General features: G+C 39.4%; 1 protein-coding gene across 21 annotated transcripts in view; it reads left to right on the top strand.

Annotated features, from left to right (window-relative positions):
* KIAA1217 overlaps positions 1–24,864 on the top strand; it is a 377,584-nt gene that overhangs the window by 248,430 nt on the left and 104,290 nt on the right. For 13 of the 21 annotated variants that reach the window (XR_014689829.1, XR_014689830.1, XM_084510244.1 and 10 more), the window contains 2 exons: positions 11,324–11,404; positions 20,401–20,596. Coding sequence is in view for 19 of the 21 variants with exons in the window: in XM_084510244.1 (XP_084366370.1) it covers positions 11,324–11,404; positions 20,401–20,596 (277 nt within the window). In the remaining 2 variants the exon portion in view is untranslated. Of the gene's footprint in view, positions 1–11,323; positions 11,405–20,400; positions 20,597–24,864 lie in introns of those variants that run through there. The other 8 variants (XM_084510252.1, XM_084510256.1, XM_084510246.1 and 5 more) reach the window with 2 other exon arrangements.

Genomic DNA, 24,864 nt, shown 5'->3' with positions numbered 1-24,864 from the left:
ACATCAGTGACTTGGAAGAGATGACTAGGTATTGCTGCTGCTGGGTACTTTTGCTATGCCTTGCTTTCTTCTCCTGTTAGGGCTCTGTCAGATATATGAGTTTATTTTTTTAACAGCTTCTGAAATAATCAAATGATTAGTTCTTTTTAGAATTCACTGTTTTTTTTTTTCAGAAAAATAAAACATGATTTTCTGTCTTTCAGCAATTTTGTACATCTTACACCATTGCCTTATTGGATACTATCAAAATTAGTAACTATTTATTAAGTTCCTGAGATAAGTAGAACTGAAAGCTCAGTCAATGCATGTCAGAGCTGATATGATCAGCCAATAGTTTTTTTTTTTTTCCACTTGGCTTTCTTACACTACCTAATCTTCAGTGAACTCCCCTTAACATCTGCTTTCACAGAATTCTCCTTAATCCACCTTCATTGTCAGACTGAGTTTTCTTATTTATTTTTTATTATTATTTTTAGAAATGGAGAAATAATGATGTTTCTGAGAATTTCAATAAGTAGAGAAAATGACTGATGGTGGGAACTTGTTTAAGAAGGTTAAAAGGATATTAGGGTAACACAGTCAATGTGAATAGAAGTCTGGAATATTCTGATGTCCTCATAATGACTTAAGTATTGCCTCTGGTGCTGCTCAGATCAAACTATCTCTTTTCAAATTACTTTTGCCCAGAACTTTCAGATTGAAAAATAAAAAATAAGACGTTCATCTGACTCTCTTCTGCAGGAATCTGCTGAAAGTTCCTATAGTATGCAATACTTGTCATACACCTATTACCTGCAAGATGAAACATCTTTGCATCTCCTTTCTGTGTGGATGGTAGTTAGAGCTGTATTTCCTTCATAGCCGACTGGAGATTATGTCCAACTGCAGCTGTGTCATCAGTTTATGCTGTGAATGACATGTAGAGTAGTTTAGTATGGCTGAGTATATCTCAGAGTCATCATCTTGCTCAATTAGAATTGATGCAAGCTGCAAGAAAGAAGATAATCATTTGAGGACACTGAAGGTGTCCTCAAAGACTAAATAAATAAACAAAAAAGATAACCATGGCTGTATGGCCAAAACAGGAAATATTCTGTAGTTTAAGAAGGTAAAACCAAAGAATAACTGAAGAGACTATCAGCACATCCTTTTACAAAGTTAGGCACTCTCACCCATGTTCAAACACATAAAAAGGACTACTACCACAGCCACTATATTTTTCTTTGTAAGTTGTTTCCTACAGAAGCATCTGTTGGAAAGTGAGTTAGTCTCAAAAACTTTCTGAAAGAACAACATATTAGAAACTATTCTTCCTTCACTTTGGATGTTTCAGATCCCTTTCTCAGTCTTAGAGGCACTCAAAGAGGGTAACTCTGTAGGTATAAAAACCTGGCCCTCCTGTAAAGCCTGTCACTAAATAAATAAATTATAAACAACAACAACAAAAATAAATTATAAAAATAATAATAATTTCATGAACTTCTGTGGAGGTAGGATTCATTTTGTGTGTGTACCTCTAAATCCCAGGACACATATGCTTATATAGTTTCAGTAACCAGGCCAGTGGATAGTGCTCAAATAGAAACTTACATTATGTTCTGGCTGCAGTATTTATTGGGTAGTGAAGACTGTGCCATGTAGTTTGAAAGGACTGAGACGCAGCTTTTTCAAATATTTGTGTATATCCTTTTTGCTTCAACAGATAACATTGTCTTTTGCTGAATTTAGAGGAGAGGGAAGGCACTGAGAAGTATGAGGTCATTGAGTGTTCATGCAAGAGTAGAAGAAACTGTGTACTGCTCATCTGGTTTTGTCTACTAAAGGTTACTTCATTTCAAATTTTTTACCTTTGGTTTGGTATGTTTTCAGAAGTTCTAAGGTATGTGCTGAAAGATAAGGAAATTACCAATGAGAAAATGCCATAGAAATTCAAATGTACATACTCTATTTACTGCATCTCCCTCAGATATCAGTGAGGTGTACCTATTGTCTATCTATTAGGCTTACTTTCTCTTTATTTCTGATAACTAGTCATTTATGAATGGTACTAACACTGTAACTCTAAAAAAAAAAGCTTTTCAATTAACAAAGATGTTAAAAAAAAAGTACAGATTCCAACATGGGAAAGGTTTAAGCATTTGAAGAAAAGATATGAACAATACAAGAAAAACAAGATTTTAGAAAGACATCTCACTCTGTAGCTCAGGAGAGTAAGAATTGCACATTCCTTTCTACACAAATGTGCTTTATCTCCTCCCCCATTTTCTCCTCTGAAAAACCCTAAACTGTATTGCAAATTATTATCCACTGGCGCAGGACCTGGATCCCTTACAAGTTGGAAACCATTTTATATGCTGTAGATTCTTTTCGGTTTTAAAGCCCTTTGTTGGCTTGTGAACAATAATGACATCAACTCTTGAAATCCAAATCAAGCTCTATTCCCTGTTCCGTAAGTCTTGTAAAGCCAGTAGCATCCGTGTATTGTTTCCAAATGGGATAAGTTTGAAAAGACATTTCAGATGAATGAACCGATGTTATGGTTTGTTATTGATTTTTCATCATATCCTTTAAATGTGAGTAGATAACTTTAAGAAGTAGGTTTTGCAATATATAATAAAACATGTTGCAATAAGGACATTTGAACAATATATAATACTTGAATATCTCTCACTCTATGTATATGTAAACCTGAAACTGAAATTAATATTTAAGTTTCCTTATCAATAAAAGCGTAACAGTGTTGTTTTGCAATAGTGATGTGAAGATAATTTTCCATAAGCTAATGTTGGCTGGCATTAATTAGGCGCTTATATCATAGCAGTGATATCTGATTGTATGAAAACTAAGGTGTATTCAGTACCTTGCAGAGACTGTTTGTATATAGCATTATATGTTCTTAATATTTATCTCACTAATACAAAATAGCTGATGTTATGAGATGATAAGACTGACTTATTCAGCTGGATTCCACTCTAATTACTCTACGTGCTATTCAGGTGTAAGCTGGTTATGCTGCAAAAGGCATTTCTGAGCTCATATCTCTCATGTAATTGTGTAGATGACAGCTGTGTGTTTAAGGAAGGATGGAAGATAATAAATTCAGTTAATAATAAGATGGGGTAGGCTTTTTATGTCTGATGTTGTTGTTCAAAATTTTAGGTGTTCTAATAAAAAATCTAGAAGACTGGCTAACAAAACCTCACTCCTGTGCTGAGACTCTGTGACCCTTAGAAGGTGTTAAGAGCAAACTTAATGTGGTTTATAAATATAATACTTTTCTGTAACAGTTTTCTTGGCAGTGTGCTGGAAACTGTTCATGAGTTAATTATTATTGAAGTCTTGTAAGGTAGAGGAGTATTGTGAACTGTTTTACATGGTATGCCAAGGGCAGGAAAAGTGTTGTGTTTTTTTTTTTTTTAAGGACTGAAATGGGAGCCAGGGCTTGGTAACTCTTGGACCGTAGAAAGCTGTGATTGGACATGTTTCCAGACCTGCTTAAGTGGGAAAGGATTCGGCATTTTTGGGGTGGGAGAAGATTAGAGCATCTTTGCAAGATTACTGCTGTGCATAGTTTAGAGTGCATAAGCAAAATGATTCACCATGTGGTCATGGGTATTTTGATTAGTCAAAGTTTTCAAAAATGTTTTAATATATGAAAAAAATAATTGGTAAAAGAACATCTGACGAAGAATAGGGTTGCCACTACAGTTCTATACTGATTCGTCTTACCTAGTCACACTCTTGATGAGTGTTTTCTATTTTTTTTCTCCACTACAACCTGTTTTCTTAAAAGAACTTAGGTCCACTGAAGTACATAAATGAAGTAGCTTATGGCTTTCCAGAAGAGCTGAGCACCAATGCAGGCATGGTGCAGTTCTGTAGCACCATGACACAGGTAGGTCCTGTGTTACATGAACTCTTGCCTAAAGTTTTCTAGATTGGTTGTTAAAATGGCAGTTTTTGGCAGAGACCTGCAGTTTCCATCATTTGGAGTTGTGGGGATGAAGCTCTTAGAAAATGTGGTGTTATTAAGTCTTAAGGTAGAACAAAATTTGTGTAGAGCCACGTTTTTCATTATGCCTTCTTCTAAATAATTGCCATTTAATTATCCTTTTTTTGGGGGGGGGGAGGAGAGGAGGGAGCAACTTCGTTAACCTTGTCATTTTCAATAAAAAATAATGCAAATGTTCATCACTTTGAATAGCTTTTATAAGTTTTAATTGGATGAATTGATCACAACTTAGAAAATCATGTACATTTAGTCAATAGTGAAGGCCAAAATGAAGTAAAAAAGAAAAAAAACATGTATAAAAGAATTGTTACAATTAAATCAGGTCAATGGCAGATGACAAAACCATACATTTTCCAGCATTTCAGAGGATGGTTTTCTCAGTAGACCATCAGTTGCCATTGCATTCACCATACAGTGTTTTTCAGTGATGGCTACTAGTGATGGAATAACCAGGTCAAAAAGTTTCAATGAAAATGAGAGAAAACACCACAGAAAAATGAGAGAGAAACAACTATGTTCTTTAAACATTCTATTTTTTCTATCATTCTTTCTTTTCAAAATACTAGAGACAGCTCATGAAAATCTTTTTCTGCTTAGGTCATCACCGATTCGTTATTCTTTTATAAAGATTCATAATAGTTTTTTGTTGTTTATCTTCAGCAATGTAATGTGATTCCAAGGAGAGATGATAATGATAGGAGGAAAGGAATGAATAATAAGAGAGACAGACTATTGGAAACAAAGATAGGGTGTTCATCTAATTGTCTCCATTTCTGACTGTGAAACAGTTACAGAAAGATAGTAGAGAACATTCTTGCCATTTAGCTTTGTGAAACAATGTTTAAACTGTTAGATTCTTCAGGTATGACATGTATGTGGTTGAAAACCCCTAGCTGAACCCTTAAGTCAAAGTTGCTCAATTCCCCTCAAATCCTACCAGAATTAGTAGGCGGCACAGTGTTTTCTTTATGGAGGTACCTCCTTGTAGACTCATATCCCTCACTAGGCAGCCAACTTTGAGATTTTCAGCTACTTTTTTTTTTTTTTTTTTTTCTTCTCTGTACAATGTAGGCATTTCACATACAGAATTTTGCATTGTTAAGTAATGATGCAGGTTCAGGTGCACGGGTTCAAATCAGGTTCAGATTACCTTAAAGAAACTAGATCCAATCATCTTTTTTTTTTTTCACCCTGCACCAAACAGTCTGATTTTTCCTGTTACTTTGCACAATGATGTTCAGATAACTGTACAAGAGGGAAGACACATCATAAATACAAGAATTACTTCTTTCGTGTATGTTCTTGACTGCTTTTATCTATGATGTGGCAAGGAAAGGGGCTGATGAGCACTCATTTCTTAAGGTGTTAGGACACAATGTTAAAGAGCATTCTGGTCCAAGATCAAAGAAATAATAAGTTCATGCCTAAGTTTGTTTACATAGTCTCGTGGACTTATCATATTCTTAATTATGTGCATAAATCCATGATGGAACCAAGGCTGAAATATACCATAGCCCACAGGATCTTGCTTTAAAAAAATAATAATAAAAAAAGCTGTAAGTCATCTTAAGATGAACAGGTGAAGTGATTTTGTTCCTTCATACTAGCCTTGTAACCTGGAGTATAGATACAACATGGTGTTTTGTTATAACATTTCCACATGAGTGGAGTGACAGCAAAAGAGGGAAGAATAAATGACCCTGGAGAACTTCAGAACCCTTTGATTACCAAACCATTTTACAGGTATAACAATTTTATATCCCTACAAATTGTGGTTTGGAATATGACCTGAATTCTCTTGATATGTTTTTTAAATGTTGTCTTGTTCTAGTTGTTTTATTTTAAGGTTCATTAAATATGACATAAATTTATATAATATATATAGCTTTAGTCATCACTGAAAATTAAATGAAACATGAACTTTTAGGATTTTTTTTTTTTTGACAAAAACTGAGAAAAAGAAACAACAATGGAGAGGAGATTCTTTTTCACTTTTTTGTTGTTTGGAAATTTTCAAAAATACAGTTTGCCAAGTTAACACATGTCATTTTCAGCTGTGATGTTCAGTGAGTGGGAGGCAAAGAACATGCACAGTTAGAGGGATGCTGTAGCTGTGGAGTGTGATAGAAAAGGTAAATCCTGAAACATAAGAAGTCCTAATGTTTTGTGCAGCCCTCTTCCTTTGTTCTCATCTCTCTGATTACATTCCTTGTTTACATTTGACTGGTCTTTTTGTTTCTGTGCTTCCTTTTGGACCCCTTGTCTTTGGCCATCTCCATCTTTTCAGCAGTTGTCTGACTGCTTTCTTGCAGGTTGCTTGGAGTTAATCCTGTACGTTTACTTTGTATTTTGATGTGATGAGACTTCACCTCTTCCATTCTTTGGCAGGTATTTGTGCACTTAAAATTACTGTTAGAACAACCTCTGTGGTCTGAGCCCAACTGAGCCACAATCCTGACTTCTCCCATTGTTGAAAAATATCAGTATCTTGCACCCCTCCTACAAAACCATTGTGTGCAGGAAATAGGCAGTCGATCCTCATTTCCTTCCCTCAGTTTCAAGTAGTTTAAGAGGACTTGTGAGTCAGCATCTCGTTTCATCATGTATCATCATCTACGTACTCATATCTAGCCCTTTGTGTTTTCGTTATCATTTCCCTCCAGCATCGGCTGATGGCATGTCTCTGCAGGATCTCACCCAGAGCTTGTAAGCCTAGGGAACACTAATTGGCATCGTAATGGCCTGGCTAACCCAACTTTGCTTCATACCAAACCTATGCATTTCTCTAATTTTAGCCGCTTCCAGTCTCTCAGCAGCCGTGTCATCTTCCTGGGCGATCCGTGATAAACGCAATGTGTTCAATGTATTCTGCCTTTATAAAGACTTCCTTTTTGAAATCCAACAGGAGCATAAATCAAGTGGCTATTACAGAGACTGGGGGAGAAAAAAAAAAAAAAAAAAAGAAGGGGGAAAGCCTAGCATTTCTCCACTTTTGCAGCACTGCCAGTACCTCAGTGAAAAGGCACTTTGAATTGTATCGGCACTGCCAGCAGGGCTGCATTCCTGCTGTGGGAGCACATTGCGCTCCCAACACCATTCTGTGACATTATTTCAGGCTGACTCAGGGGGACAGATGTCTCCTACTAAATCATCAACACAAGTGTCTCAAGCATCTGCTTTTTCCTTTGGAGACTTAACATTTCAGTGCTCAACAGGCCTGATCCTGCTTAAAGTGGTGAATACTTTCCTTTGATCTGCTTAGCAAGCAGATCCCACAAGGCAGCCTTACAGTTCGTTCACCCTTGTTTTGAAGGGCCCAGAATAATGACTAACACAGTCAGTCAGCCTCGAGATATTAATCCTTGTCCTCCCTAAGTTACTGCATGCTAACCCTTTGGATACTACCTTGCAAGCAGTGTTCACCAGACATTTCTCAGGACTCCACTTGATGACATTCCCTGCATTCCTGGCATCTTTGCTTTCCTCCTATGACTCTTAGCTTTCTACACCTTTTTCCAGGGCCGCTGCTCACTCCATTTAGGTTTAAAGTTCAAAAGCAACATGTTTGGCAGCTGTTTCCTTTCTCCCTGGTACCTTTCTCATTACAGTAGAGATTGGCTCCTGAAATCCATTTTTCTCCATGTAACATCCCTTCCTGCTCGCACCTGCAGTTAATGGGGCTGTGCAACCATTCATTAGCTGTGTGCAGTGTCCGAGCCCCATTTTCCACTCTCCTCCTTGGCCTCTAACATTTTCCACTTTTCACCAGAAGAAATTACTTGAGCTCTTTTCTTGATTTTCTCCATATTACCTTTATGTCTCTACCTGCCTCTATTAATCTGTTTCTTTCTCTGTTAACCCAACCTTGACAAGAGTTGGTACCACTTCTATTCTGGCTATTTTCATTTACAGCTCGTGAAGACTTAATACCAGTTTCAGTAGGAGCCTCCCTTTGGTGTCAGATAGCAAAAACCCCTGTCGTTCTTCCCCTCACTGGGACAGACCCACCACATGTAGGTCACCCTCATGCTAGTGAAGCTGGCCGAATGCTGATCGTTCAAATCAGCTGAGGATGTCATGTACAGATGTGAAGTCATGGGCTCTGCACAACTCCATTTAGTAGGAGGTGCAGGATCTTATCTGCTGGCCAGCAGAGGTTGCTCAGAGCACGTTAGCTGAGTGTTCAGTTCTCTACAGCTCTTTAATTCTTAGTGAGTCCCATCCAAAGTTTTCTAATCTTATGTGGGATTTGCTTCAAATTCCTATTTCTCCCCTCACATGGGTTATTTGCTGTGATGCCTCTTGTGGTACAATGGTGGAGTCAGCGAGGGAAGCAGATGGGGGATTGTCACAGGAGCCCGTACCCTTGATGCATTTGGAAGTCGAAAAGCACTCTTTGAATTCATTTCCCATCGTTGTGCACTATATATATCCACATGCATGCCTGCAGTTGGAAAAAAAAAGAAAAAAAGAAAAGCTATTCCACAATCTATGAGGAAAGGAAGAAATAGATCATTGCTAGTTTCCCTCTTTAAATACCCTTGAGGTCATCAGACTGCTGATGAAGGCATTGGTGTGGTGTTGAGTTTGGAAAGGAATATAGAAAGTTAAGAAATATTTTGGAAAGTTCCAAGTGAAGCCATGCTTCAAGGTTTGAAGTCAGACCCAACTGTCTTCAAATTTCATTCATAAGGTCTTTACATGGGCTGCAGTAATGGTCTTGATTACATTTCTCCAATATGGGCATGCCTAGATCTTCTTTGGGTGATCCAAAGTTTGCTGTATAACACTATGGAGGCCTCTTCTGCTTCCTGGTGCCACCTTGTGCAGGAGTCAGTGGATCTTTCTGCTGCACTACTGTTGTCACTCTGTGTTTGTGTGTGGTTCTTTTTTTTTTTTTTTTTTCTGCCAGACTGTATTTATTCAGAGATTGATCACTCAGTCCTGCATCACATACAGCAAATTTCAGAACAACTCTGGTAAGAGGAGGGAGGAACTTCTGGATCTAGGTGGACTAGTTTTATATATTCTAACTATGAATCCTCATCCAACTATTTGGAATTAAAATAAACACATTGTTATGATAAAAGGAGGGGGAGAGCAGCATTTTCGCTGAATTAGGGGTGGGGAGGGCTGCTGACTCTTTCAAGCATCCTCATTTCCTTACCCTCCCTTAGGTCAGAATGGATGTTACACTTCCTTTGGGAGTAGGAAAGTCAAGAGAAAGAGGATGCAATTGTAATTCCCCACTAGGGTGAAAGGGTTTAAGGAAATTGAGTAGCTCAAGTTGGTTTTATGCAATAGCTTTAAGGAAGGCAAGAGATGAACACTTGATTCTGCCATTCTGCAGAGTAATGTCCCTTCCAAAGTGTGGTCTTGAGATGTGATGCAGACCAAACCTCCAGCAGACATGCAGCATAATTTTTGTTCTTTGTGTGTCTTGTGTATTTGGCATTGAGATGGGATTTTGTCCTTAGAAAATCCGAAAATCCATAGCTTTTTTATTATTATTTTTTTATTTTTTAAGTCAGAGTAGTTTAATTAAAGGTCAGACAGAACTTCTTAGGTTTGTGGGGTGGTGACATTATAAAAGAAAGAAAAAAATGTAATACAGTTTCAGTATTACTCAAACATTAGCAACAGACTGTTTTGTCTGTGTGGTTTGGAATTGGAACCCATCCAGTTGTTGCCGGAAGGCTACATTTAATTTGTACTGTTTGCATAAATGGCTTATTTGTAGAAATCACATTTTACTTGAACAATTCTAAATGATACATTTCTCATGGGGAGAAAAATGATCTATTGTTCACTTCAAATAAAATGGTACTGCCCTTCCAAAATATCCAATAGACAAAGTCATGAAAAATCTGAGTGTACTTGTATGTCGCATATCTCATCCCAAGAATCAACTCTCCTATGCTCATATTCCCTAGGTTTGTAAAATTCAAAAGATTCTTTGAATTAGTCTCTTAATTATGATGTTGGCATTATAATTACTTGCTAAGTAAGATTCCTTAACAATAACGTCCTTGTTATCAGAGCAGTTGTGCTCCTTTGCCCGGTGCGAATAGTTGCACGTTCTGATCGGGGCAGGAGCAGTTGTCGTGGGAGCCTGGCACTCGCTGGGAGAGGAATCCAGCACTCAGAGAAGGTTGTTTAGGGCACTGTACAAAATCTCTTCTACCCCCACCTCCAGCCCGCGGGCAAATGTAGACTAAGGAGAGCATAGGACCTCTGCCTATAAAGACTCAAACATCAGCGGGCAATTTTCCCTCCAATTCTCATCGCATTCATGTGATTGGGAAAAGATATTTGTTTGTTTGTTTTGGCCTTTAAACCCATTTTAGCACATTTTCACAGTGTATATTCTTTAAGACTGGATGTGAAATAGTAAAAAGACATGACTGGAGAATATTTTTTAATCATACCATAGTTAATATTTTACTCTTTTGTAAATTGGATTCATCAAGAATAATGTAATATTTCTAAGTTCTGATTAAAGGATTCCATGTCTTTGTAGTAAGTGAGAAACCAACACAGTATTGCAATGACTGTTGCTAACTCCAACCAAGAGTTGTATCATTGCTTTGGAAGAATGCATATTTTGCCACTTCTTGTCAGATATGGTTGCTAGATACACGCCTGAATCTGTGTGGCTAAACTCTCTCCCATTCTCTTTTATCACAGAGACGTTTCCCATTTCTTTGACATACCTCCATAGGTAGCATTTCTGAACTGAGTCCAGCGAAGTTTCTGAGAATATTGCATATTAACTATTGATAGAACATGATGTTCCCTAGCACATATGCCTTTCCTTTATTATTTTTGAGTGCTCTCTTCTCTTCTCTTCTCTTCTCTTCTCTTCTCTTCTCTTCTCTTCTCTTCTCTTCTCTTCTCTTCTCTTCTCTTCTCTTCTCTTCTCTTCTCTTCTCTTCTCTTCTCTTCTCTTCTCTTCTCTTCTCTTCTCTTCTCTTCTCTTCTCTTCTCTTCTCTTCTCTTCTCTTCTCTTCTCTTCTCTTCTCTTCTCTTCTCTTCTCTTCTCTTCTCTTCTCTTCTCTTCTCTTCTCTTCTCTTCTCTTCTCTTCTCTTCTCTTCTCTTCTCTTCTCTTCTCTTCTCTTCTCTTCTCTTCTCTTCTCTTCTCTTCTCTTCTCTTCTCTTCTCTTCTCTTCTCTTCTCTTCTCTTCTCTTCTCTTCTCTTCATACCTTCAATATGTAGAGGTTATTCTCTTTTAATTCTATTGTTCTCCTTTTTCCTTTCCTGTTAACAATTATCTCTCCCCCTCCCCTTCTTTTCTCTCTTTGATCCACAGGTTTTGCAGTGCATGTTGGTCTCCCTTCATTCAGAACTTGACATTCAAAGGTACTTGATGAAAATTGAATCCTCTCAGAGAGTTAGTACTGTACTTTCTTTTTTCTGCACTCTGCTGTGGATTGAGTTTGTTACCTTTTAACTGTGTGTGGTTTGCATCACAACTAGTGCTCTCAAATAAATACGGATCTGCATGCTTTTTCCCTCTGAAAGTGGTGTCATTCATATAGATTAATTGCATATGGGAGTGTGATGCATCCTTTGATGATTTTTTAATTTTGATTTTTCCTTTAATAGCATGATAGACATGAAGTCCACGCTCTTGTCCTAGATAGATGTTTTGAAATCCACCAACATTTGGTGGGAGGTCCTAGATAAATAAGTGATCGCTACCAGCTGTCCCAATTCTAACTTCATTTATGTATTTATTACACATTTGGAACAGAGTTGAGGGATAAAAGTCTTTCTGCAAAGTTAAGGACAGATCTGTGAATGCAGGGGCAAATATTTCTGTATTTGATATGCAAAAAAGCTTGGTTTCCAACTTGCAAATTGATCTTTTTGTGGGAATTTAAGTTGAAGGAATACACTTGCTGCAGATTCAAATGGGATAATGGCTGGAGAGCAGTGTAGTGGGCCCAGCTAAAATATAAATTAACATTTAAAAGAGCCTCCATTGAGAAGATGTTAATGTTTCACATGTGCCTCTGCATCTTGGGGCAGCACTTTCCTTTCCTGACATCATCCCCTGCTGTCATGCAGATTTGGAAGTGTTTCCCTTTTGCTGCACCTTGCATCTCAATGTAAGGGGGGGCTGACATAAGGCCACAGCTCTTCAGAGCTCTTGCTCAAATACCGCTTGCACCTCTGAAGTCGCCTGTATCTCAGCTCTTGGTCTGTCGAGTACCTTTTCCATTCCTGTATGACTTGCTACGTGGATGTCTGCTACAGTAATGTTTTTTTCCCTTGGTGTAGTGAACATGCACACACCTTTTAGACACGTATGTGCCACTGCGTGGGTTTTTTTTTCAGCCAAAAGCACAACCATGCAAGTGCCAGGCCAACACGTGTATAATAAGGAAGGAGGCCTCTGAGCGTGCACTGTGTGCAGCAACTTTATTTGCACCTGATTTGTCACTTCCCCACTGGGCTTGTTTTGACTTAGAAAATGTAAATGCGCCAATAAAAATGCTGACCACAGGGAACAGTGGGAGCGGCAGAGGTGTGGGGAGCAGGGAGGCTTCTCCCTCGTGTGCTAAGGAGATGGCCTGGAGGGAGGGAAGAAGGAGCACAAGGGCATGGTGGCAAGTCAGCAAGGAGGCTGAGAAGCTCGGCTCTTGCACAGCATCCCTCCTGCCCCTCCTCGGGACAAGCAGACCCATCCCTCCTACTCACCAGCCTCAGCAGTGAGGTCTTTTTTATTTTTTGGGTTATTTCTAAAATAGCATGTTAATGAAGAACTCCTTCACTTTTAGAACACAGAAAAACAGGTTTTTCCAGGACAGCTTTGAGCTGGAGCCCGCACCATGTTCCTTTGCTTTGGGAAACAGACACCACAAAAACAGACCCTCCTCCTGTTTTCCCTAGGCACATGTGTGGGAGAAAAGGGATGGGTAGATAATCATTTCTTGAATCAGAACACACCATCCCCTAGGTACATCTAGGCATCTGGTATTTATTCTTTTTTTTTTTTTTTTTTTTTCTTTTTTCCTTTTTGCATGTGGTTTCAAGCATGTAAGGATCTTTCCCCTTTAATCAGCATAATGACAGTTTTTGTTTAAATAATCCCTTTTCATCTTGAGCGTTCTCATGACAGTTCTGGGGGTTATGTAGGTAGGAGTTACCTCACCCACTGCTGATGAAATGCAGCCACCTCCTGGATGGAACAAGGGGTCATTCTGTCCCATGAATGCTTCACAGTAGGGTTTTTAGGAGGGAAAAGAGAAACAGCTTCCAACTGAAGCTGCCATAAGATTTTAATTAAGACAAATGTTGGTGTCCAGGCTGAAATTTACAGATAACTTACTTAAACAAAGTAATAATAAACTGAGGCGATGGTGCAAGAATATGAGAGAGACTGGGAAAGAACAGATTTTGCTGTAAGCAAAATTGATGGGGCCATGGAAGGCTCTGCAGAGAAAAATGGTGAGGTGATCAGTCACTTCTTACATTTAGCTATCACGTATAAATAAATACTTCATATCACATTAGAATAAAGCAGAGAGACATATGACTTTATTTTAAAATGAAAGATTTCTTTCATTCAGTGTGATTTCTGCTTATTACCAGTGGGTGACTATTTGTTTTGTCTATCATTTTACTTTAATTTCCACCCTAAAACCTCAGACTGGCATCTGTAAAAAGAAAAAATCCTGGGATTCGGGTAGAAACGTACTGAGAAATATTTCTGTGCTTCAGCAGGGATGACTTGGGTTTTTTTTTTCTGTTTTGTATTTTATATTTTGCGTATTCAAGAGATGCCACAGCATGTTGCATATTTCAGTCTGGACTTGTCTGGACCAATTAAGCTGCTCTTAGACAGGCTGCTGAGTTCCTGAGGGCAACATTTTCAAATGCAAGTTCCTCCAATTAAACATCTGAATAAGAGGTCTGGCAGTGTAAGTGCTGAGCACCTACAGCTTTTATTGCGCCTAATGAATATCTTTACTGCAAAAATGCCGCTTTCCAGAAAAGCAGGCTTCAATGTATCTGGGTGCTTAAAGTTAGGAACCAAAAATTGAAAATGTTGCTCCCTGCTAGTCCTTTATAACAGGGTTGCATGAAAAATTCCCCTGCTAACGTGGAGGATCACCCTTCCGAAGTGTGAGCCACGGTGCTGAGCGGGGAGCGCAGGAGTCGGCAGCCTGCGGACGCCCTGCTCGCTGATTCACCGGCCTCAGGATTAACAGAAATGGGTTTTGGCGGCTCGCCACAGCAGGGAGCACGCAGCTGGCCACCAACGGGAGCTAGCAAGGCTCCTGGGAAAACGTGCAGATTTTTCGGATGATTTGGATATCATTCCAGCCTAAAAATACGGCTGATGGATCCTGACACATAATTAGATGTGTTTTTTATCTGCCAGCTGAAAGAAACAGTGATCAGCATCAGTGAATACAGAGAGTGGTGATAAAGATCCTGCTATAAGCAGAGTTTTGCCTTCAGATAAATTCACAGAAAGGAGCGAAACTGTCACTTGGTGTGGCATCTCACGTTAGCCACCTGCTGGAATGCCACATTGCTGGGACTGAACATCACCAGAATTTGGTGCAGCACCTTCCTGTGACTCCTGGTGCTGCGGGCTGAGTTATCTTCTCCTGTGCTTTCTTTTACATTTTGTGTTTGAAATACATATCTTGCAGCCAGACACATCCACTAGTGCTTCGTCAGGCGTCAGCAATTGTGTAAGTAATGCCCACAGCATATGCATGGTGCTGAGGGGCAGTTGCCCTCCCACTCTCTTCAACCCTCGAGAGCAGGGCCACTGTCTCAGCATGGTACCATTTCCAGCTGAAAGAGTCCAAAAGGAACACGCCATAGGATTTCCCATCTCATAATAGTGAAATAATGCATGGAGAAAAGGGAGCTTGTCATGAAAATGGTTTTATGTTGCATTCAGCTGCTGAATCACATCCCCACCCCAGTTCTCCCAGACCAAAGACATTTTGTCTTTTCACAAGTGAAAATCTTTTACAGGAGGCTCGGCCCATTGCCTCTGTGTGTCTGTATGTGTGTGTTTGAGGGAGTATCCAAATGCATTCACTGCATAGAGGCAAAACAAACTTTATGTAGGTGTGTAAGAACATGTGGATAGTACCCATTTTCTCTCCAACAGCAGTATGTCCCTAGTAGCATATCCAGACAAGTAAAATCTTGTAGTGGTTATCATATAGGACCCAAAGACTCTGTATCTTTGGGAGAAGCAGGCCCTTCCTTAAGACAACCATCATTTGGATCTGACATAAATGGGATGAAGAAATATTATTGTTATGGTAATAAGAGCACATGTGCTGTGACAATAATTCAGACTAATAAACTCATCATACGTTAAATGCAGCCTGCTTAAATGCACATTTGCAGTCTGTCACACATCCAGTAGTCATCTCTGGCACAAGTCACAGGAGAAATAGTTTATCTGTAAGTCCAGAAAAACAGGTTTCCGTTTTTCTTTTAATTTTTCTTCTTCCTTTTTTTTTTTTTTTAAACGTCAAGAAGACACTCAAATGTTTGTTTTGTTTTGCCTATGTTAAGTGTGTTCTTTAGATCACATGCTTAAAAAAGAGGTATTTTACTAGGGCTGTACTATTTTTTGATGTCTTTGTTTACCATTTGCACACTGCCAGGAGTGCTGGCAACTCTGAAGATGTGTGTGATAATATTCTTCTCCTAAAGAGATAACTTTATGTCAAGATAAAGTTCCTGGAAGTTCCTGGAGACAGGAAATATATTTCATCTCTTGATCAAGAGATGAAATTAAATCCTTCTTCAGGTTTAGGGGCCATAACCTACGTTTTTGTATGTGTGTGTGTCTGAAAATGCATGAAGCAAATTTTCAGGAGAGTTTTTTGGAAAGGTAATGAATGAAAACAATTTGAATATATAGATTAGCATGAAGTATAACTGTAAAATGAGCATAGGATGTTATGAAGAGCAGAGCAATAGGACTGGGTAGGCCAAAGGATGAGGGGTTCATGGAAGCAAATGGGAGCAGGGGAGCAGAAGCAGCAGCTTGCTCCCTTCAAAGAGGGATGTCTCTAGTGTGCCTGCTGGCTGTATGGCCGGCACTTTGCCTTAGTCAGGCACTTTCTGGTCTCACTGCTCATTATTTGAAATGTTACTGAATTCAGAGAGCCCTGGACTTTTTTTGAATCTTTTTCGGAGTCAGTAAAACTACAGCAGATACATGAGAAGTGCATACTTCGGACAAGCTGTAGCAGGCAGACGTCAGTCGTGAGGCATGATTAACCGTGGTTTTAATTCTTGATCAAATCCCAAGAGCAGTTAGAAAACACCACATCTTCCGTAACTGCTACCTCCATGTGTTACACTTAAACATATACCCTGAAAAGGTTACAGAGATGTATATCCTTGCATACTAAGAAAATTTAATAAAATAGTAATCTCAAATAAATCTGTAATTATATCTAAGATTTCACCAGAATTCCCATCTTATTTTGCCTTTCCTTTTTGCTGAGTTTCCTACCCAGTGTTAGCAGAGACAAGATCTTTTTATCAGAGAAGTCCTGAAATAGGTTAAGCTCCACTCAGCTGGCTAAAAAATCAGGCTCATTGCACAGAGAAACGTTCAGAGGGATGTCTCCCAACATATAGCTGTGGGGAGAAGACCATTGCTGACTGAGGAAATTGTAGCCTAAACAGTATTGGCACAGGGAAAAAGAGAGCCCTGGTGCATACTTCTGAGCCTGCTTCTGGTTTGGGGCATTTAGCCCAGAGGTGTGGCTAGGAAAGTGCTGGCGTTTCATTGGTTTTGCATGCATGTGTGCAGTGTCTGTTTACAGATGGCTTGGGTTTGGGTGGTTCTACCTCTCTGTGAGCAGCTTGACCTTTCTTCTCTTTTGAGTAGTATGTTTTTTGCTAGCAGGCTTATTAAAAAGGCAGCCACCCCGGCACAGTAATGTCCAGTTCATTGCTTTTACTGGATCTATGCAACATGCAGTTATGGTACCACCCTGCTCCAGGGGCAGCCGTCCATACTGTGACTCTGCCTGGGTTCTCATGTTTCCTGAAACATGGGCTATATGGTGAATATTTATTTTGTAAATGCTTGTACTGCACACTACTTACCCCAAAATGACTAAAGGGACACTTCTGAAATACTAAGTTTTTGATATATATATATATATTTAATTTTGTTTGTGAACATATTTAAACATATGGGAAAATATATAAAGTATGATTTAGTAAGTACTTCGTGTCATCTGTCTTATTTATTTGATTTTGATGTCAACAAGGCGAATTGCACCCCTCCCTACAAGATCTGGGTAATGCTGAATGTTTCTGCCCCTCTTTCTGCAGCTATCTTTACAAGTCCTTGCTCTTTATGGCTCCATAAACGTTGCTTGTCCTCTCCCCACTTCATGGGCTGGTTAAGAAATGCTGACTAGGAATGTGCTTGCTTATTAAGTAGCATTAAGCCTAGTGCTCGCTGCCAAGAATAAAATTGATTTCTTATCAAATACATACTCATATCCGTGTTATTTGAATAACCCCTGTTGTTATTGTTTGAGGATTTTTTTTTAAATCTGTTTAAAATTCAGAATTACACCTGAAATACAATGGTTACATGAGCTGAGCATGAGAAATAGCTTGTAACCTTTCACAACGGGTATTTGTATATAGGTAGATCACAATAATAGCTTGCATTGGTTTTACATTTATGCAACTCCACTTTCAAACATGGAAATAGTATGGATTTATACCATGTTAAGAGGAGGTCTGAGCCTCATGTCTGAGCAGAACCCATGATGTGCCTCTGCCTTGCTTTGGCAGGGTCCAATTCACTTCATGGTGTTGCAGTTTTGGGGCTGTGGAATGAGTACTGCTGAAAAGTGGTGCTTTTTTTTTTTCAGCCCAGGAGGGTCAAATGCCATATGTTAGGTCCTAAAGAACTGCCCCAGGGACAACCAAAGAAACATAGCATTGCTGAGGTTGTCTCCACCCGTGCATTGGCAGGAAACGCTGGTCAACTGCACAGCTGAGATTGTGTCTAGTTGCTTGTGGTAATGGAGTATTCCCTAACTGCTAAAATATGCACCTGTTCGTATGTGTGGATAAACTACATGCGGTATGCAACTGCATGTCTCAGATGGCATGTGAGGATTCAACTGAAAGAAAAAAAAAAAAAAAAGAAAGCAAAGCAAAATAGGCTTGATTCATATTCTGAGAATATTTTTTTCTTAAAGAAACAAAAATAATCCCCTTCCCAACAAATTCTAAATATAACAATATTTTGCAGGTTGATTTTGTTGTGTTTGTTTATTTTTTTTCTTTTTTCTTTTTTTTCAATCTGGTTTTATTTTTTAGTTATGTCTTTCTATAAAGTGAGCATTCTGATATGCCTTGTAACTTTCTATTAATCGATACACACAGATAAGTTATTAGTAGTACAAGGAGTGAGGAAGCTGTAATGACCTGACTTGGTTGTACTCCTGTGGTATGCCTGTGTAAATGAAATATTTCAGCAGTGATGGTTCCCAAGCCATTTTGGAAAGTTGAATGAAGAAATACTGAGTAATCAAATTCTTTTTCTGTGTTTGCAAGTCATTTGTCACCTCTGTAAGCTTTCAGGCACAAGTCCCTGTATTTACAACCTGCAGACTAGTGCTGACCATGGAAGAGGCACTTCAAAGCATACTTTAGTTTACTGAGAACAAATGTTGTTAGCTTTAACTCCTGCAAAAATTCAGTGCTCTTGAATAACTTCACTGCGGGACATTGGATAATACCTAATATTTTATTATTAACATTTGAGAAGTGAAAAGTTCTGGAGGATTTAGCTTTCTCTTGAGGTATTTCTAATTTATTATAGTTTGTGAGCAACTGGACAACTTGGCAACAACAAGCTTCAATAGCCAGCTAATGAAAATCTAATAAAAGCTAAAGTTCTTCATACATTCAAAGTCACACAGGGAATATTATGTAATCCGTGCTATTGCTGAAACAAGCTCACCTCATCTCACTTTAAAAAAAAACACTGAAGGAACCAGATGTCAGCAAGATATGTCATCTTGGCTTTTTAGAAAGAGGCAAAAACATTTCTGGATCTTGCCAGCATCTTCAAATCTAGAGTTGAAGTTGATTTTAATACAGGGGATGTTTAATGTAGTAACATCTGACCTTAAATGATAGAGAAAAGAAAAGCATAGGCATTTTATGACATCTTGTGCCTGGTACTGATTATAGGCCTTTATAAAGTTCGTATTTGCATACTACTTTTGGGACAGAGTGAGCTTGCTTTGCTTTGAATTTCTGCTTGTACAATGTCTGTTCTAGTTCGTAGTGATAGAGAGTTTGCTTGAGAGACTGGAAAATTATTCTTATAGAGTAATATTAAATCTGGTGGAGGGAGTTTCACTGAACAGAGCAAACATTACTAAGTATATTTCTTCATGCAACCTCTCCTTGTAGAAAGCACTTACAATATCACTTATAGTCAGCAAAAATTGTTCAGTACATTGTATCTCCTATTGAATGTGTTTTTATTACACATATCTTAGAGTAATAGAGAGTCAGTAGAAGTGCCCAGAAGAAACCCTCTCTCTCCTATGAGAGTCTGCTTTTTTGGATACTGTGTTTAGCGATTTAGTAATGTGATTGCCCAATAAAAATCGTAGTTAATTTGGTCAGTTAATGAAGACATTTCTGATTTTGAAACAAAATAATTATTTATGAATTTGCGTAGAAATGCTGGATGGCTAATTTGGCCTTGCTGCATGACCTATACCTTACATAGATACCACAGCAAGAATATATTGAGATTAATAGCTTATGACTGCTGCATCACAAAATTTCTTTGTGGAGTGTTTTTTTTTCAGTAGACTTAGCAACATAAGAGTAATGTTTTAAGTTTTTCTCTGTTATAAATTTAACTGCAAATGGTTTAAATGACATTGACATGCTACTGTGATACTAGCATCCTCTTCGTACTTCCATACACTGAGGGTTTAAATGCAAATTTAAGAAAACACAATGAAAACCTTTCTGGTCTTACATGTTCTGTAAGTGCATGCGTGTGTGTGTGTAGACATGTCTATGCTGTAGTAGTTGTTTGAGCAGCAAGGAATGGCATTACCATATGTCTCTTCAGCACATTTTGTCCTGAGGGCCTTGTTAGCAATAAAATTTGCAACGTGAATGTATAACAATAAAAACCTTAACAGAATACCCAAGGACACCGTTTTCTTAAATAATCTACACAGAAGTGACCTTCAGCATACCAGTATTTGAAGAAGTTTGGAATTCTTCCTCCTTCTCTTTGTTTTTTGTTTGGTTGTTCTTGTTGTTATTTTCCCCAAATATTCTAGGTCCAGTTGACCAATAACGCAATGCTCTGTTTTGCAGACAAGAAGCCCAAAGCTGTCGCAGAGCCCACAGCCCAATTTGGGTGACCAGACAGAGCATCTATCTGAAGCGTCTGCCGATTCTTTAGAGGCCATGTCTGAGGGTGATTCTCCGACTCCCTTTTCACGGGGCAGCCGCACGCGGGCGAGCCTTCCCGTCGTGCGGTCAGCAAACCAAACCAAGGAGAGATCACTGGGTAAGACCCTGCTTCAGTCCCTCTCCTCTCTCATCTGAGCCCATGCTTTCCCTTTGCACATTCAAAGTAATTTTTAAATAGTTTGAGGTTTAAAAAAGGTAGCATGTTATTTTTAATGTCAAAGTACGTTTTGGAAATGAGCTCAGTATGGTGTACTGGCTAACCTGGGGGAATGGTGAAATTATTTTCATAGTATCTGAAAGTGTACTGGGAACAAGATAAACAGGGAGAAAGATGCGGACCCTGACATGAAATGCTGACAGTTGAAACCAGTATTACAAATACTTTTTGCCAAGCCTGCATACTATGTGGCAGCAGGCTTGGTACAGGCCTGTGCCCTCATTTTCAGAGAGGAGATAAGGGCTTTGTCACTTCACTGCTTCTTCAAAGGTAGACCTAGTTGGAAGCAACCTAGAGATATCATTGCCTGACAGATCCAGTTCTTAGAGAAAAGATTTGGTATTTGTACAGGAGGATTTGAACAGATAGGTTGATGGAAATGCCCTTTTCTTCAGGGCAGCACTCTTCCACCTCTGTGGGGACATGAATGATACAGAAATTCAGCTGTGCAGCTCTGCTGCCGCCACTCAGATGCCTCCTTTTTTATTCCTGTATCTGAGGGCGAACAGAGCCCAGTTGTGAGCTGGAGCTCCTCTGCTAACAGTGGTTGCTGTGACTGCTCTAGCTGATGGATGGAGCAGGCTGTTTTTTTGAGGGAAGACACCAGAGGGCAGTTAAGCTACGGTGAGGAGACAGCGTAACTTGCGTGCGGATTGCTGAGGAAGGCATGTTTCTTCTCAGAGGCAATAAACTGAAATGCTGCTTTCCTGGAGACTCTTCCGACAGAGAGAGTGACATAAACCAAAGCCTGGGCTGTAAATCACACCGTGTGTGTAAGCTTATCATGGTGCTTTACTTATTCCTCAACAGGCTAAGACAGTTTCTGTCAAGAGCATCATGACTAACACAACAAATGAGCGGAAACCAGGGTGGGATGTCGGGGAGGAGGGCAGAGCATCAGGGTGTGGAGAGGGGCCAGGCTCTGCCTGAGTCAGCTCAGGGGTGGTACTGGTGCCCTCCCAAAGCCCATTGGACCACCAACATTTTGTCCAACCTGCACAATACTTTTTAGTTAAGAGGTGTTTTTAAGAGCAAGCTCACAGCACACGTCTAATATACATGCAGAGGATTCATCGTTGCCTATATGTCACTGCTGGCTAGGGAGTCCACAGCAGGTCACATATTACATTAAGGATTTCTGGAAAACCTGTACTTCACGGTAATGTGAAGTGGATTGAGACTTGGCAGGTCTCTGTGCAACTCGCAGTCCAGCCTCACCACGTGGGTTTCAGCAGGCAGTTAGCACTGTTTCATTGGCACCGGGACCTGGTGCATGCACATGTGTCCATCCTCAGGCCACATAGAATACCTCAGGCTCTGAAATTCTGTTTCAGATGCAAACCAAGAATTGATAAACAGCTTTTGGAGAGCTTTTCACTGACATCAAAGGCCGTGGCCTGCTGTGCACAAGTGCTTTTTGCAGTGTTTTTTCCCCCAGATGCTGAACTGGAAAAAAGGTTTTTATCATTAGTATGTACATCTGACACTGGTCTTCTATGTGCTCGTCAGTATGAATAAGGTGATAGGAACATAAGAAGGGACATGCTGGGTTAGACCAAGAGTTCACCCAGCCCTGCATTTTGTTCCCAGTGAGGACCATAGGCAGCTAGTCAAGGCAAGAGTAAGAAGAGGGATAAGTATGTGTAGGTACGCTCCTTCCCTTGACTACTCTCCCAGCCTCAAGCTATCTTCAGCATAGGGATTTCCTGGTTGTGATTTCTGTCTATATAATAACCATCAAGAGATGTCTCCTCCAGGTATTTGTTCAGTCTCCCTTTGAACCCACGTAATTTTTTTGCATCCACAACAGTGCAGCCCTGACTTTGGCAGTAAGTTTTGTTGGTTTACTGCCCAACAATTGCTATTCTTTTTCTTTGTTTTGTACTTGCTTATCTGCTTTAAACTCATGTCATGCATCCTTGTCCTTGTGCTGGAAGTGACAGCAAACATTAGATCCCTATCTGCTCCCTCAGGCCATCTCTGATTTTGTAGGCCTCTCTCATTTCCCTCAGGTCATCTCTTCTCCGGGCTAGGAACTGCTGCTGTAATCATGTGTTCCTCACCTGGAAACCATCCCGTACATTTGATAATCATTGCTAACCTTCCTTGAATTTATTCTGGTTGGACAGTATCTTTTTGCTAGGATGAAAGGACCTGAGCTGCAGAAGCTCGCTGTTAAGTAATCCATTCTTAACATCTACTGCATATACTAAATTGTGTTGTCCAGGCCCATACAGAGCACTGTCACGTGAAGGAATACAGGTTTATATAATGGCCATGATTTCAGACCATGAAAGTCATCCCATCTCAGCCCGTCTTTCCTACACTAGAGACAAGATTCTGGCTTATCCCAACACAAGCAGACAAAATGCGGACGGGGAAAAAAAAAGAAAAAAAAAAAAGTGAAAGAATGTAATATGAAACATTTGAGTGGAGAGTTTTTAGATTTTGAAACTGGAACAAAATAAGACTTCCCCCCCTTGTGTTACAGGAGGGGTCACAGCTATGTGTGTGGCTTAAGGGATCATCACACTAGCCAAATAGGAGGTAATACACTGTCACCACCCCACAATCTGTCAGTTCCAAATTGTTCCAAGAACTATTGATAGCAAGCAATTTGTTTTAAAAGATAATCTAAAAATGATTCTCAAATAGTTCAATTTTAGATTATTGTTCTGTGTTTCTTTTACAGTGATTTTTTCAGCCTTTTCTGCCAGCATGTGCTAACACTACTATGAGCAATGTTCTGAAATGTTACAGTTGAGATTCTTTACAGAGTGTGACCCTGTTAGGATTGTTTTTACTTCCAGAAGAACAAGAGCAGGGTTTATTTTTAAAAAACAGGAAACTGTTTATAACTTGAATTTTAAAAGCATTGAGAAAATAATTCTGTTCACATGATTATAAACAAGCTATGTATAATCACTTCCCTCTCCAACTCTATTATTTTTTTATTTTAATCTAATTTAAATACAAATTATGTTTTGCTCTTCAGCCAACATATTTCATTGAGGAAAATGACCAACTTAATGTGAATTTTTATTAATTTTGCACTTAATATCTCAATGTTGTTATTTTTAAAAACCGATCATATTCTCTTTGAAATTGTAATTCTTCCATAGCTTCCTATTTTACTAACTACATAGGAGTCAGTTTGGTTTTAAACTGTGGTCTAAATTAACATGGAGCTGGAGAAGGAATAGCGGCAATGCATTTTGGCTACCTTAGCATCATGTTTTTGTCAGTCAGGACTGATCTAATGGGACACAGTACTCTGACATGGGAGGCTGTCGCATGCCACATGGAATTGACACAGAAAGCAGCATTCCAGTTCTGGGTCCATGTAAAATTTCAGCCTCAGTTTTTGAAAGGAAGATCTTCGCTAAGAGGTCCATCAAAAATCATCACTTTGTTCATCAATCTGCAGCCTGGAGACAAAGCAAGATATTAAAATAAATTAATTCACTGTGCAAGAGAAAATTAAATGTATTTTAAAACATCTATTTGTAAGCTGGGATTTTTTCCAGCATGATAACTGTGGGAAAAAATTATCTAGCAAAACTGTCTGAGCAAGAATCAGCTGAAACCTGGACAGTGCTCAAAACCTTTCAACAGACTTCACTTGCAATTCGCCTGAAGGAAGCAGAACCTGACAAGCACCCGGCGAGGTTATGGCAGCAGCGAGCGTGTGCTCTGCTACCTCCCCAGTGAAATGAGGGCTGGCAAATACTTTTACTTGTAGTCTCTCTCATATGGCATATTTTTACAAAACACGGTCCTGGTCCTTTGTAAGAGTGGGTGCTGGCATCCACTGCGGTGATCGAGTGGTTGACAAGATCAGTTGCAGCCCCAAAGGTCAGGGTGTGATTACCAACCTCCAGCTGCAGCAGGATTGGACCCTTTGAGAAATATGTATTGTGTAATATAGGGTGCAGGGCTGGATTAAGGGAGAATATGGTATTAGCAGGGATTCCAAAAACCAAAAGGATTTGGGTTTAAGAACTCAGGGAGGAGGACGGAGCTTCATGACTTGTGGGCTGCAGGCACCTCCTGTGGGAGGTCCACCTGCTCCCGGCCAGATGGATGAGGAGCAGAGGATGAGTAGGCTCCTCACTGGCAAACATGTGCCTAAAATCGGATGGCTTGAA

The sequence above is a fragment of the Aythya ferina genome (genome assembly GCF_964211825.1).
Source record: "Aythya ferina genome assembly, chromosome: 2".
In the NCBI taxonomy this organism is placed as follows: Eukaryota; Metazoa; Chordata; class Aves; order Anseriformes; family Anatidae; genus Aythya; species Aythya ferina.
This window is presented reverse-complemented; position numbering and strand designations above follow the sequence as displayed.